The 14,994-nt window shown below is 37.0% G+C and overlaps 1 protein-coding gene across 1 annotated transcript; it reads left to right on the top strand.

Moving 5' to 3' along the window:
- Positions 1 to 1,472: 1,472 nt before the first annotated feature.
- LOC124157635 (trypsin-like) lies at positions 1,473 to 8,459 on the top strand. Its single transcript, XM_046532535.1, has 7 exons — positions 1,473 to 1,637; positions 2,682 to 2,791; positions 3,554 to 3,639; positions 4,578 to 4,719; positions 5,484 to 5,600; positions 6,115 to 6,270; positions 8,129 to 8,459. Exons 1-7 carry the CDS (start codon positions 1,559 to 1,561, stop codon positions 8,273 to 8,275), a joined length of 837 nt encoding a protein of 278 aa, XP_046388491.1. The 5' UTR covers positions 1,473 to 1,558; the 3' UTR covers positions 8,276 to 8,459.
- The last annotated feature ends 6,535 nt before the right edge of the window (positions 8,460 to 14,994 follow it).

The raw sequence follows: 14,994 nt of genomic DNA, 5'->3' as shown, positions 1-14,994 counted from the left end.
ACCTTTGTCAAATGATTTTTACTGAATCGTTGTGCACTCGTAAATTATCCCATGGGCCAAATGGCCCACGATAGGAAATTAATTGAAAATTGAAATAATGGAGTCAGTAAACCGACCCAATCTCTATTTTCCTGCCCTTAAGTAATTTCGACTCAGTAGCTATAGATCGCTTTGGTTACATCTCTGCTCTGGTAAAGCAATTTTAAAATTATGTATTAAAGGCAGGTCTCTTCTGCGTTTAGCCTTTGCAATTTTTTTTGCAAAAAAGAAGTAGAAGCCTCTTATATAGATCATTACAATTATCTGCTTGTTATGTGCACACTGTGTGGCAAACAGAAGTTTTGAGGCCATAGAGATTTAAAACAGGAGTCCTGAATTGCTCTTGTATACGGTAGAAAATGCACAGCATTTAGTGACTCAAATGACTTTAAATCCGCTTCTTCTACAGTTTATTTCCTTGAGTCAAAGCAATACCGTACAATTATAATCCATTTATTTTAAGCAGGTGTAGAAAAATTTGACTAAACTCAAAAACAAAGTATGTGGATAACTTTGTCCTCAATTTACTTTACAGTAGCTACGTAATTAACATAGAAAAAATTAAGAATGAAATTGGTAGTTTCAGCTTTGATAGGAGATATACAAGAACCGTTCTATAATAAATATAAGAAATCTTGCTTCAGTTTAGTGGAACTATAAAAATGTCTTTTACTAAAAATAATGATATATTATATCGCCTATAAGTAATGGAGTTACAGGTAACATATATCCATTTTGGATCACTTAATGTTTTTTTTTTAAATCGCCGATCATGAGGTCTGAGAAGAAAAAGACCCATTTACTCATTTTTAGTCTGTTCCCTAATTATTGAAGTAAACGGGTCAAACCAACGAAGTTTTTCGTTCTACCATAAGAAGTGGGTCGAGGATGTTGATGTAGCTCGCTGCACCGAAAATCACAATGGCCAATGCCATAGAATTAACAACATTACCTCTTAAGATTCTCCTATCCTCTATGTATATTCTCAGACAATATACAAACACTGCCTAGTTTTAGGCAGCATTCCTTTCCCCTGCTTTCCAACGAATACATTGAGTACTGACGTCCGTGATATGAAACTATGTTTATATGGCGTCACAAACTTCTGATGGGCAGACATTTTTGGAAATATTTGCATTCAATTTATTACTCAGTAGTTCAATCGAAATCTTTGTTTCGCAAAAAATATCATTTCCTGTGTACTCCCAAATGAGTTCCCATGAATCAAGTTGCGATTCATAGTGGGATATATAACATAACACGATATATTTCAAAGGAAGATATTGATTGTATTGAACAAAAGACTTTTGGGATTAACGAAAACAATGAATTTTCCACCTGGCTGTCATGCAATGGATATGAGATTATTTTGTATCATTACGATAAGATATAAAGCGAGCATCGGCACTCATGTATGGCTGACAAAGAAAAAAATCATTTTTATTTCCCTCTCGGAATCGTATCTTTTCACTTTCAACTGAGAGAATCAACCATATTTCACAGTTATCCTCAAGTCACGATGCTTTCTAAACGTGTTAAGGGTGTCTTCTTTATTGTAGGATTTTATTTGGTGCTAAACACGCACACTCTTTCAATTGGTGAGTTCCTTCGATTAATTTAACTCCATAATCTTGTTACCAATCCCTGGAGAGACTCCCTCGATTAATTGACGCTTTAGGCAGATTTAGCAAGTATAGCCTCGCAGCACAGTCAAAATTCAGACTCTTTCTGTTAGATATTTCTTTCTCCTCAGCCAAGATTGTTCTTTCTCTTGTGATTGTTCTTTCCCAAATTTGTGTTTTCCACTGGGTGAAGGCCTCAAACTTGACGAACGCTTCCATGACCAAATCGTGCATTGAAATCTTGGCCAGGAAGTGGCTTGCATATTTCTGAGAGTTACCCAAGCGGCTAACTCTCAGAAATGTGCAAGAGATAAGTTCTTCCGGGATATCGGGAAAACACCGTATCAAATAGTAATATTGCGTAAAATGGTGTCCACGCTGTTTTCTTTTGAACTATTTCTTGGTAAAACAAGGAGATTTCGTCAAATGTTTCGGTTGCTATATGCTTTCGTGTTACTTTAAGTACTTTTCTCTCGTAGGCCTTGAGTTCTTCGATTCTATCATTCCTTCATTTCGTGTTATTTACCTATGCCAGCCAATGGTTGTTGAAGCAGAAACTCACTATCGTGACTGGCAATAAAAATCTAAAATTAATTTTCACAAGTGTCGCACTTCATTAAATGTCGTGTATATTTTCGCACATTTTTAAATTCGTTTCGCGTAAAAACGGCTAACATAAGCTCGCAGAGAGCAAAATGAGAGTGCGGCTAAATAAAAAATCCATAGAGAAATTAACAGATTTTTTGTAAATTCGCTGTTTCGGAACCTATTTCTTAAGTAAGAGTAAAGAGTGCCATGTGATCAATCAGCTACATAAAATTAAAATGCGAGATGAAAAGGAGACAAATACACATGATGATAAAAGAATTATTATTAGTGCTCTTTAGGATAGCAGATCTTGAATTAGTTTTAAATAAAACGGAAAATTACATATCCGTGTCTTATTTGTTCAAAACTATAAAAATATCTAATGAAACTAAAACTTATGTCGTTTATATATATAATTTTACATCTTGACAGATAATGTTGGACCACCTCATCACCTGCAAACGAAGGGAGCCGGGAGAACGGATCCAAAGCCATACATTGAGGGAGGAGATATAGTGGAAGGCAGGGAATTCCCATGGCTGGTAAGTATACGAGCTAGGTCTAATAATAATACGGGCTACTATCTAATATTCACCGCTATACATGGCCCTGGTAAAAAATTACAAGCTAATCGTAGAAAGATTATTTAACAACGGCTATCTATACTTCGAACGTTTGATTAGCACACTGGCCTCGGGTAATCAGCCACTGAAAAACCTTTGTGCCGGCTGGGACAGCAGATATGGGATGCCTAGATAAGGCAGAGATTATGGCTTTTGTTTACATCAGATGGTGATGTCATAACCGTTTACTATTCTACTGGTTATTGGCAAAAAAAGAAAATTTCATCAAAATATAGTTATTACAAGCTGTCAGATCTTATGAAAAGCAAGTCCACGTGTACAACTGTAGGAAAATTATTTCAATTCATATACGAGTAAAGTTAAATTTTTTTTTAAAATTGAAGATATTATTAATTATCCCTCGTATTTAACTATCTACTCACTCTTTCTGAGAATTACGATTTCGTCAGGAAAGAAATCTCTCTTCATAATGAAATGAAAGCCATTTCTTAAAAAAATGTCTCTTTAATTTTTGCCAATGTCGAAATATTCGTTGACAGAATTTTATAATGCCATTGCTACATTCATACGCGTTATTGCTCGTAAAGCCTCTTATTTTTGTCCGTCATTTTGGGTGTCAGCCATCCACTTCCAGGGAACGATTACAATTTACGAGAAGCAAATATACGCTCAAAAAAATGTACATCAATTCAAATACTAAGCTTGATTCTCTTTTCACAGGCTTCGTTACGCGTTCGGGATTACCATTTCTGCGGTGCCAACATACTCAACTCTGATTGGGTCCTAAGTATGGCTAGCTGCATGCTGTAAGTAAAACAGAATTAATAAAGCTGCACCTTACAATAATTTAATATTCATAAGCTGTTTTGATAATCGCTGAAATATATCGTATACTTCGTCTCATAGGTCGATCAGAGAGTAGACGTTCTCCTTTTTGCCTACCCGCGAAATATAATTTGCTTTTTTAGTTTTTGATCACCTGGTACAGATACCACCAACGAGTTTTCGCGAGCACGGAAATTATGTCTTTCGCTTTAAAAAGACTCGGTTTTCGCCTTGATTAATGTTCTCAAAAATACAGAAATATAAAAAAGGCATATGAAGACTAGCCCCAAAATAATTATTTTTTACAACGGACGAAAATACGGTATTTTCGCTTTAAAAGACGCAGTTTTTACTTCGATGAATTCACGCAAAAGAATTGTTTCTCAGAAATGGTTTCATATGCAAAAAAAAATAGTTTTTCGATTTGAAAAAAAATTCTACGTCACAGCCATCATAGATGTCATATTTTTCAATAATACATTTCAAAATGCGTTTTGCTGACTGGATTCTGGACAACCGCGTAATGGCTAATAGTACTTTACTCTAGCACAAATTTTACTTAAGATATGTACCCCGGATGGAGTCCGATTCTCTCTATATTATATTTTAGCCAGTATCACTCGGTGAAGTATAACTTATTATTTGCCTATAAATATGCATTGGATGGTAATGAATGACTTAAAAGTTATTTAAAAATATTTTCTTGAATTGCAGTGCACCTTATATTCCCATGCCTCCAGTAATTCAGGAAAGACGATGACCATTTTCAATGTCAAATCATTTTTGTAGTACTGAATCTCTTACTCAACAGTAGTGCTGTTGAAATTTTAGAAATACGGAATTATAGGATGAAATACATTACTGTGGCAAATGAAAAGTGGTAAAACCCCTCTTATTAGTACACTCTTCTAATTTACAGTTACGATTGGGACTCGTACTCCGTGCAGGTCGGTTCTAACACCTTGGATGCCGGTGGGACGATCCATGACGTGACCAAAGTTGTTATGCACGAGGCGTACAATGAAACCAACACCTGGATCAACGATATAGTCGTGCTAAAGGTGGGAGACCTTTTGCTTTATTTCTGAAGGAATTAAATCCCATTCATTAGTTGACAAGTTACCAGAGTACGAATGGCTTTGACTTTAACAAGGAATTAATTAATTAGCCGTAACCAGTGATGTATAAGGACATGTACTTATCCAATTAGTCTAAATTCAAGGTAATGATGGAAGTCTAAGATAACAGTAGAACGTAACTTTTGATCGTAATCGTAACGTAATCGATGCAGAAAAAATTATTTGATTAATTGCCCTTAGAATGTAGGTATACCGATTTACTTAACTCGGAGGGTCTGTAGTTTACACCTGGGGACCATTTCAATCCAACCCTAGAATGGGGAAATGATCCTGCGATACGTATAGTATGCGCTTTACGAAAAAGTGAAATCTTTTTGAGTGAAAAGTAAAATTTTATCACACATCATCATAGCAATTTTTTATCATTGTGAAAATGCCCGAAAGAGCTGCATACTTTTACACCATCACAAAAACTACTGCACTTAGAGCAACGAATATCAATCACTTGTAAATGGGCTTGATTAAGCTTGGAATAAGTAGCATATTGACAAATACAAAATTATTTTATTGTATTATGGATTTCAATGAAAAAGTTAAATTATAATACATGTTACCAAATGGCTACTGTCCGAACGTATTTATTCAGGCATAGCATTACCACATAACTACTGTCTTACCTTAAACATTGAGGAGAACATTTCAACCTGCGTCTATTCAAATGGCAATTAACTCCCATCACTATTCAGGTCAGTCCTCCAATCCAAATGGGCGACGGAGTGTCTCCAGTCGTGATGGTTGAGCAAGGTGAGCCTGCTCCTGAAGGAGGTACACACGCTGTCATCGCCGGTTGGGGATCTCTCCAAGTAAGCGCCTCCTGCAAGGAAATTTTATAAATTTTATTCACCAATCAATTAGATTTTAAATTACTACAAAATTATCGTTTTTTTAAGTCTAAAATGTGTATGCTATAAGAGGATTAATTGTGGACAAGAAGAGAAGTTTTACTTTTTTAATTAAGAGGGGTATCCGGTTCGTTTTACAGCAAGCTTGGAATGCATTCTCTAGATATATGGTTATTATTGCATGTTTTTTTATGATTATCCTATAAACCACCCAGGTGGGTTCGAATCCCGCCTGGGTGGTTTGACCACCCTCCAGGGCATGGATGTATGTTATTGCCAAACAAGTTAATTGTAAGAGAGGACTATCTAGTCCTAAATTCGCTTGTGAAATAAAGACGACATCATTATTATTAATCATTTTTCGCCATGGAAAGGATACGTTTCGGATATTTTGTACGCGTACCACATGAAAATTTAGTGCTGATTGGCAGCTCGCTTATGCATGTTTATTTTTATAAGTCATATTTATTTGCAGTTCCCGGGCCCTCCTGCAAATGACTTACATAAATTGGAAGTGCAAATAGTCGACCACAAAAAATGCGAAGAGACATACTCTCCAGTTCCGAAGAAAGTTATATACTCCTCTCAGATCTGTGTCTCGGGCTTAGTCGACGGTCACGACTCGACAAATGTAAGTATAAGCTGATATATCTCTTTTTACGACGTAATCTGCAGTGCATGTTACCAGAGGGGAGTACCTCGATATTACATATGCGTACAATACATATGATGGAGGTTTCAGTTTCAATGAATAATACACTCGCTAAATGATCCCTAATATTGTGAAATTAAATTCACATTCTCAGAAAAATAATATAATATTCACAGCTAACTTTGAACTATAACATAACCCGTTTCAGTACAGTAAGTTTAAGCGCTCCGTGAGTTCTGATTCTTTAGATAGATGTCAAAAACCCTTTGAAATTAAAAAATATTTTGAAAAATTTTGATTCACCATGTCAACTATTTAGCCGTAGAACCTTACAGTGAGTAATGAGTATATATACTTACTCCTTCTATAGAGTAAGTACACAATACTACGTAATCAGTACTCTATAGATATTAGCATAAGTCGTAGCCATGCCTTGTGTAACAAAAGGTATTTGTTATTTAAATGCTGAAATCTGTTAGGCACATACGTCCCCACAAATTCGATATAAAGAGTATACGAAAACATCTGTGAAAACAATTCAGGCTTCCTTGATAAACATGGTATGACCTAATTATAGCCGGAATATATTTTTATTTCCTTGTTAAAATATTGCTTCCATATTTGGACAACAATTTTATCGAGAATAATGACCAACAGAGGTAAAGTTTTACAGTGGGGTTGGTTTCTTTTTGTCGTCACCCAAGGAAATTCGAAAAGATGCACTCCTGTTTTTGTACTTGGCCTACCGAGGCGTTGGGGTTATATTCCGGGAGCATGTATTTAAGATGAAGATATGTAATACCATCAATAATACCCGCAGTGGTAACTGAGTTCTATAGTTTATTCGTTAACGAAAGTATTGATTAGGTTTTTGATACGCTTCATTCTAATATGGTAGAGATCTATATACATGATACCTCGCAAGCCACCTCTTCGATATATGACAAGGGGTGAGTATTTTCGCCCAACGTGCACTCAGCTGCATAAAGGCCAATCGCATTTGCACGTGTAATTATGAGGCAAGGGTTAGCTCTCTCCAAGAATGCACCATTCATTCCGATACCAACGACGACAGTACTTAGGCCCAGACGGCCATGCGTCAAGAACTTGGGGTTTGCAAGAAAAGCTAGGTTGTACCATAGATTAAGTACATACTTACTCTTTGGTTGTACATATTGACTACTTAGTACTGCTAGGAATATCATAAAGTAATACTAAGTTTTTTTTGGACTAAGTAACAGCACTGTACTTCGCAAGGACATTTTTTTATGTCGGGGCGATTTCTGCTGTGGTTCTTTATTCGTTATCGTTTGGAATAAATTATTGAACCTCTCCTTTCTCAAATATATTTCCCTGATTTTGTGCAAATCGTCCTACGTACTTTCAGCACTTATGTTCTTTCAAAACAACCTATAATACGTCTGCAAATATTTCACCCTGGAACCTATTGAAAATACAAATCCTCAGATTTAAGCAACTTTCAGACTGGTGCCTACTGCCAAACCCAACTGTTGCAATAGCTTCGTCGTGCTAATTAATTAATCGTATCGATCAATAATTTACCTTGGTAATCTTTGCTGCACCCACTCTAGTTCATTGAATAAGCTTGTCTCATGGGGATCCTATTCACTAGATCCCCAACGGCTGATGAGTTCTCACAAGGAAAAAGTTGCCCGCTCCTCTTACTCTGTCATATAAAACCGAGACGATTGACAGATGAAGCTTGCAGCCAACTTAATTTGAATGGGAAATTTTCAAAAATTAATCAGAGTACACTATATCCGTCTAAAAATTAAATATGTTATTTCTATCTCTATTTCTTCTCAATTTTTTTCAGGGTGATTCTGCAGCCCCGCTCACTGTTGACGGAAAAGTGGTGGGTATCAGCTCATGGGTTCAGATTGTCGGCCAAGTGGCGTGGCCATCGGTGTACACAAACTTGGCATATTATATCGACTGGATAAACGAGCACATTAAAGAGTGATCAATCTTATGAAGTCTGAAATCCTCAGCTTTCATCCGCCATTTTTATGCGCCATGAACAAGCAATTCATCGTCTTTCACGCAACCCAACCTGGGAAAATAAGAAGAAAATCCCAAGCCAGTCGCAACATAAAAGCGGATTCTATCCATAATTTGTCGTTCAAATAATAAATACCACAATTCTATTTGTTGTATGATATTTATTTGAAAAATTGCACTATGATGACAAGCATACAAATGGGGTTTAGCAACCGGTAACAGGTTCTATATTAAACACAGTTTTTTTTGAAGCTAGAAATCAATTTTTGTGAGAAAATTATAATAGGAAAAATCATGTAGTTTGGCACGTATTCCAGCGTATTTATGTGCCATTAACAAGCTTCATCGTCTTCCACGCAAACCTAACTGAGAAAATAATAAGAAAATCCCAAGCCAGCACCAACATTAAAACAGACTCTGACCATAACTTTTTGTTCAAATAATAAATTACCACAGCTCTATTTATTGCATAATATTTATTTGAAAAAGTCACTATTATGATGACCAATATAAAAAATTGGGGTTTAGCAACCGATAACAGGGTCTATCTTATACACAGTATTTTTTAAACTTAGAAATAAATTTTTGTGAGAAAATTCTAAACAGGAAAAATAACATAGTTTGACCCGTAATTCAGCCAGGATTCATCATCATCGCGTCGAGTGATCCATGGAAATGTACAGAAATACAATTTATCCGTCGCGTACCGAATGATGCAGTGAAAAAGTTAGCTACAACATCATGCATGTTCTATCGTTAATTTGGTGATTACCTAAGATAAATGTTCCACCAAAAATAAAGTTTGGCTGTACATATGTTACTTGCAGTTACAGATAGATACCAATACACGCTGACGAAAGAGGGAATAAGGAAGAAAGAAAATAGAATAAGATATTTGATTTGAATATAAAACATAATAATATAAGACACGGTCTCAGGAGTTACTTTGTGGAATTGCTTCATTATAGATTAAATAAAACAAAGTTATTTTATTTAATCTATAAAACATAATAACTATTTGTAAGCTCTGTCTCAGCCGAGCACATAGTTATAAACACTAGCGAAAAAATCCTAACAGTTGAAGAATCAACTTTTGCGTTACACTCCACGACCCAGGAGCGTTTGGGATGTGAGTATACATTGTAACTTAACAATGGGGGAAAATCGTATCATTTATCAAACTTTGAGCGTGAGTATTTTAGCTGAATTATATCGATGAAAATTAATACTAGGTGAAGGGGACTTGAAGAACCATTTGTTTTGATTTGAAGTTACTCATTTTTTACGAAAATATATTTAATATTCGCAATTTTAGCACCGTATGAAATATATTAATATATTTTGTAGAAATTTAAGTGCGGGTGATTCCACCTTTAAAAATCAATCTTTATGTTTTTAAAAATTGAGTAACATTTAAAAATTATGTGTGATTACTAAACGTTTCAGTGGAAATTGCGACCGTTTACAGTTTAAAGCAGTCAATGTCACGAGATATGTCGTAAGAAATAGCTAGCACGGTGACGGCGAAGGTTAGGTAAGTGTCGATGGGAGACGGCAGGGGGTACGTAATGAATGACGTATCCGCTGGGATTGGTGTTTTAAGGCTTTATGAATGAATACTAACAATCCAAGTATATATATACACGATGCATTACGTTCGATTCCATGCAATATTCAATAGCAGGCACTCTAATACTACAAGAATCTCTCTCCGCAATATATTTCATGTTTAGCTGATAAAAACTCATACGATGGGCAATTGAAAGAATGAGGTCATGACAATTAATCTCGAGGGCAAATTGATACAAAGCAATGATGCCCCAATACAGCATTTTCCAGTCGACCATGGATACCAGATAATTTTATTTTATATATGCACTTGAAATCAATACCCCTTCGTACCGTTTGATATTGAGGTAAAATATCTACTATAGCACGGGTCTGTACATTTTTCAAAATTATTTGCGGCTTAAAATTTTGCTTGAAACGTCTATGAAGGTTTGACAGACCACTGGAGTAGGTAACATTTAAAAATTAGATGTGACTGATAAAATTTTCAGTGGAAATTGCGAGGTGTATCAATTGATAGCAGAAAATTCTACGAAAAATTCCGTGAAAAATAGCCAATGAAAAATAACTAGGTGAACGCAAAAAACAAAAAATTATGTTTTCCTTGCAATTATTTCGAATAATGCAGTTGTGATGTCAATTCCAAATATTTCGTGATGGGTAAGAACTGCGTACCTTTTTGCTTTGCAATGTTGCTTTGGTGTGCTATGTGCATACATATTTTTATCATTTGCAGATCATGGTGATCACGGAGTTTTAGTGATGGACTGGTTCGATCTTGGAGAGACATCACACTAGACGCAGATATTTTAGTTTAGAAATTCGGAGAATACATGATACAAGAGATTATATCGAATCCACACGAATCATGGACTCAAATAGGATAGTAGGAGGAACCTCAGAGATCTTCCCTAAAAAATCCTATGACGAGAGAATCAACGATAAATTCTCATATCTGTGGAATGAATGCAATATAGCATATCCAACTGCTATGCCCCACTCCGATATTAATTCGCGACTACTATATAGAGTGAATACAAACCCAATTGCTTAGAGCGATAGGCAGAATGACTTTTTTGGAAGGCTGTACATGCCATTCATATTTCACGACTTATATAAAAATTCGCAAATATGTCACAAGAATATAAAAAAAAACACCCTCCGCATAATGCTGATGAATCATAATTATTTCACCATTGAAAAGTGACAACGATCTGTATTCCGCAAGGGTTTCAACGAATCTAATTCGTCTCCCCAAAGGTTCACGTGGACACGCTCCAATCACGCGATTCTCAGGGGTTTGTGATAATACTACCGACAACCAAGAGAAAGCGAAAGGGTTTGGAAGCAAAATTAACTGGTCAAGGGTGTGCTGGCACACGTAAATGAATGACATTCCACGCATATCCAGAATGTTTTTCCACACTGCCTCGTTTTCGCATGGATCATTTGGAATATCTCCGACTGGGCGTGGCTACAGCACTCCCCTCTCCAAAAAATGCCGTTCTAAATGATTTTCTTGGGGTGATCCAGAAAATAGCAATATGTACACACTAATTTAAATTTGGATATGAGGTGAGCAAAAAAATTCTACAAAAATAACGTTAGGCCATACATTTGTTATTTAAAAAAAAAGAAAAATGCACTGACTTAGTGGGAAGGAATTTGGTAGCAATAAAATCAAATACTTCATTTCGAAAGAAAATAAAAGATGTTTCACTGAGCGGAATAAATATTAAATATTTGAAACCATAGCCGCGAATTGAGATTGATTCCGTATCACTATTGCAAAGGTAAAGAAGTGATTAAAAGGGTGATATCTTAAATATCCCAAACAGAACAATTAATTATATAATATATTATTCCGAAGATTTTCAAATTCATACTTTAAGGTCATTTATTTTTCTTTCATAAAATATCAAAAGATCAATTTTTAACTCTCCCTTATTAAATTGGTACACAGACACAACAAAAATTCATGGCATCTATATTCTTCAATTTAGTTATTTACGACCGTATTATAACAATTATATATTTAACTGACAGAAAAATCAAAGAGAACCACGAATGTGACTCAGTTTTAAAGATTTCAGGGATAATCAATGAGAGTTATTCAACTGAAAGGTGATTGGTCAAAACAGCTGAATTACCATCCATTCACCGAGACCTTCAAACATAATAAAAATTGCACGTATTAAACTTAAACAGTTACAATATTTAAATTGGATATTCACTTCGAATTGCTTTATATTTATCTATGTAAAAAACCAAACTGCGTAAGATTTTCAGTAACCATAAAATTACAATGATACCTGGGTTAGCATATTGATTAAAAATTAAATCAAAAGAAAATATTTTTGATACCTTCTGATTGATCAAATTTAATGGAATTGAACTCGAAATTCATTCTGAATTCTAACATAAAAGCATCTTCACACATACATATACCATCTACGCATTAAAACAGCTTCAAACGGTTCACCGCGAGAACTCGAGAAATCGATACAAGCATGGGAGCGCTTAGTGACCTAAAGGGTTTGCCAGATGCCGCCACCAGTGCGGCAAAGCCCGGACGACGAAGTAAGCAGTGTTTCGTTCTTCCAGCCGCTAGGTGCCTCTGAGATGCAGAATTTGAAGCCACAGGAGACGCCGACGCCGGCCGGCAAAAGTGACGGATGAGAAGAGGACGAAGGTAACCTTTTCGAAATAAAATGATGGCGAGGGGGTAGGATGTCCTTGCCATTCGAAATTCCGCCGTTCTGTATCGACCTTCCGCATATAGAGCCTCTACCACTCCCCGTGATACAATACTAGGAAAGAGACACGGGCAAATGGATGAGGTATTGTGGTGCAAGCAACATAGAGACAACTTTGTGTAGCAAAAGGGAGATATCGAGGCTGTAATTGTCTTTCTGTTCATTCCATTCCATATTCACAATTCAGGATATAACCCGAACGTAAAAAAGTAACTCAATTGCAATAAAATTTCCGATGTCACGTCGTGATTGTATAGTGACAGTTCATATTGAGATATTGATATCAAAGATTAATTTCCTTTGATAAAAGAGCTTCTTACTACAGTAAGAAATCATGAATTGGAGCCAGACGCGAAACGAATTAAAAAAAAAACATCGTTCGCAAAATCTGGACACGAAAAACAAAAAAATGGTGAATTGCGAAAGAATTTTCGCGCGAAAACACTTACGAGGTAAAAAGGACAGCATTTCAAAAACTACGAGGAAATCGCAACCGGAAAACTTAATTTTGAGGCTAGCGGAAGACAGTCAAAAATCTCGGGGAGCACGCGTGCGACAAAAAGGCGCCTGCAACATACGCGGTCGGGATGCGTTGTAAAAAGGAGGCACTTGCGGAAAAAAATCGGATGAAACCATTTAAGCAGAGTTACAATGAGAGAGATGAACGTGAGCGAAAAGAAATGGGATGGAGAGGAAGGAGGGTCGGGAAAGTAAGAGATAAAGTGGAGTAATAGAAGAGGAAGGGACGGAGCGCACATACTTCCATTTTGCCCGGCAAAGATAAGATATTTTTTCATCCTCATGCAAGGTCAAAGCATACGACATATTCTCTGTCTCTCCCCCTTCGCAGGCCTTACGGTCGCACTTTTTCCTCCACCCCTTCCCTAAGTTTCCCCAACAGGCCCCTCTCTTCTTTCCCGCCACCCGGGAGCTACGCTTATGCCCCCTCCCCCCATCCAGCACACCTTCCACCCCTACTCCGACCGCCCTCCCCTCGTCATCATGCCCGCCTATCCCCCCTCCTCAGCCTCGCGGCCGTCCCTCTCCCTCGCCCTTACCCTCCTTCCCCGCCGAAAACCCTCCCTGAGTGGGTGTCTATCTGTTCCCTCTCGCACATACGCTCAAAGCAAAACCAACGCACACACACACCCAAAGCAAGCAAGCACACACACTGTAAAACGCAACGGTTTTACTTCGCGCCTGAAGTACGAAAGTTAGAATGACTTGATTCTCCACGTGCGCAAGTATCTCTCACCGCGAGAGAAGTTTTTTTATATACGGATAAGCAAGGGTTCAGCGTCTCCAAAATGAAGGCACAGAGGATGTTCGCGAGAAAACTATGAGGTAAAGTAATAGTCCATATAGTTTTTGAGGAATTGCCGCCTTGATGACCTCCAATTCTACATGGTAGTGGTACAATGCTACCATATTACTATCGTAGTTCTATCCAGGCCACTTGTTTCGGGGAAAAAAGGTTCCTCACCCCCCAGGAAATCAAGAAAAAAATTAGTACCGCAACTTATATAAAATTAGGCAACCTAACCATGTATCCATTTTGGCTTCCCAAAAATTAAAATCTATATTTGCTACTGCATGAGAAAAATAAAACTTTCGTAGACTTGTAATGGTGCGCGAACACCATTCCGCCGCGTTCTCCTTCCTTGGTATGAATGAAAGAATTCAGGAAGTGTTAAAGATAAAGGGTGAATTATGGGGACTAATCAACTAAATTCAGTTTTGTAAGGCTATGGTATTTCCCCAACATTCGAACTAACACGGCCAAATAAAAGTAAAGAGTACGTGAAATGCAAAGGTTTCCATGCGAATTTGCGCCTAGGGAACGTTCTTGATTCTCTACGGGTGCAAGTATCACTTTTCGCAAGAAGATTTTTTGCTGTACTCAGCTAAATAAGGGTCCGGCGTAACGACCCCGAAACAGAGGATCAGAGAGTATGAAAGAAAACGCAAATCGAAGCAACAGGTTCACTGTATACGTCATCGAGGTTAAGACTCAAATACCTCCACCAATTAAACCCTTGCCCCATTGTGATTCCTAGATTTGATACGAGAACAAGGGAAGCAAGGAACGATTCACATGGATATGCCACAGTGTTGCGAAAAGGCGCTGGGCAAGTCAACATAAAATCTCAGAGGACATTGAAAAGTTTGATTATTACCATGAATATAACGACATTGGCCAAAAATCCTGGTGAGATACAGAACATCATTTCTCTCGGGTCTTCATCAACTGATTGCCATATTGAAAAGCTATTAAATGGTCCACCAAAGGAAATAACATGGGCCAAAACACCCAAAAACCAAAAGTATGTAGACAATGGCCTCAATGCGTTGCAAC

The sequence above is a fragment of the Ischnura elegans genome, chromosome 4, assembly GCF_921293095.1.
Source record: "Ischnura elegans chromosome 4, ioIscEleg1.1, whole genome shotgun sequence".
Lineage (NCBI taxonomy): Eukaryota > Metazoa > Arthropoda > Insecta > Odonata > Coenagrionidae > Ischnura > Ischnura elegans.
This window is presented reverse-complemented; position numbering and strand designations above follow the sequence as displayed.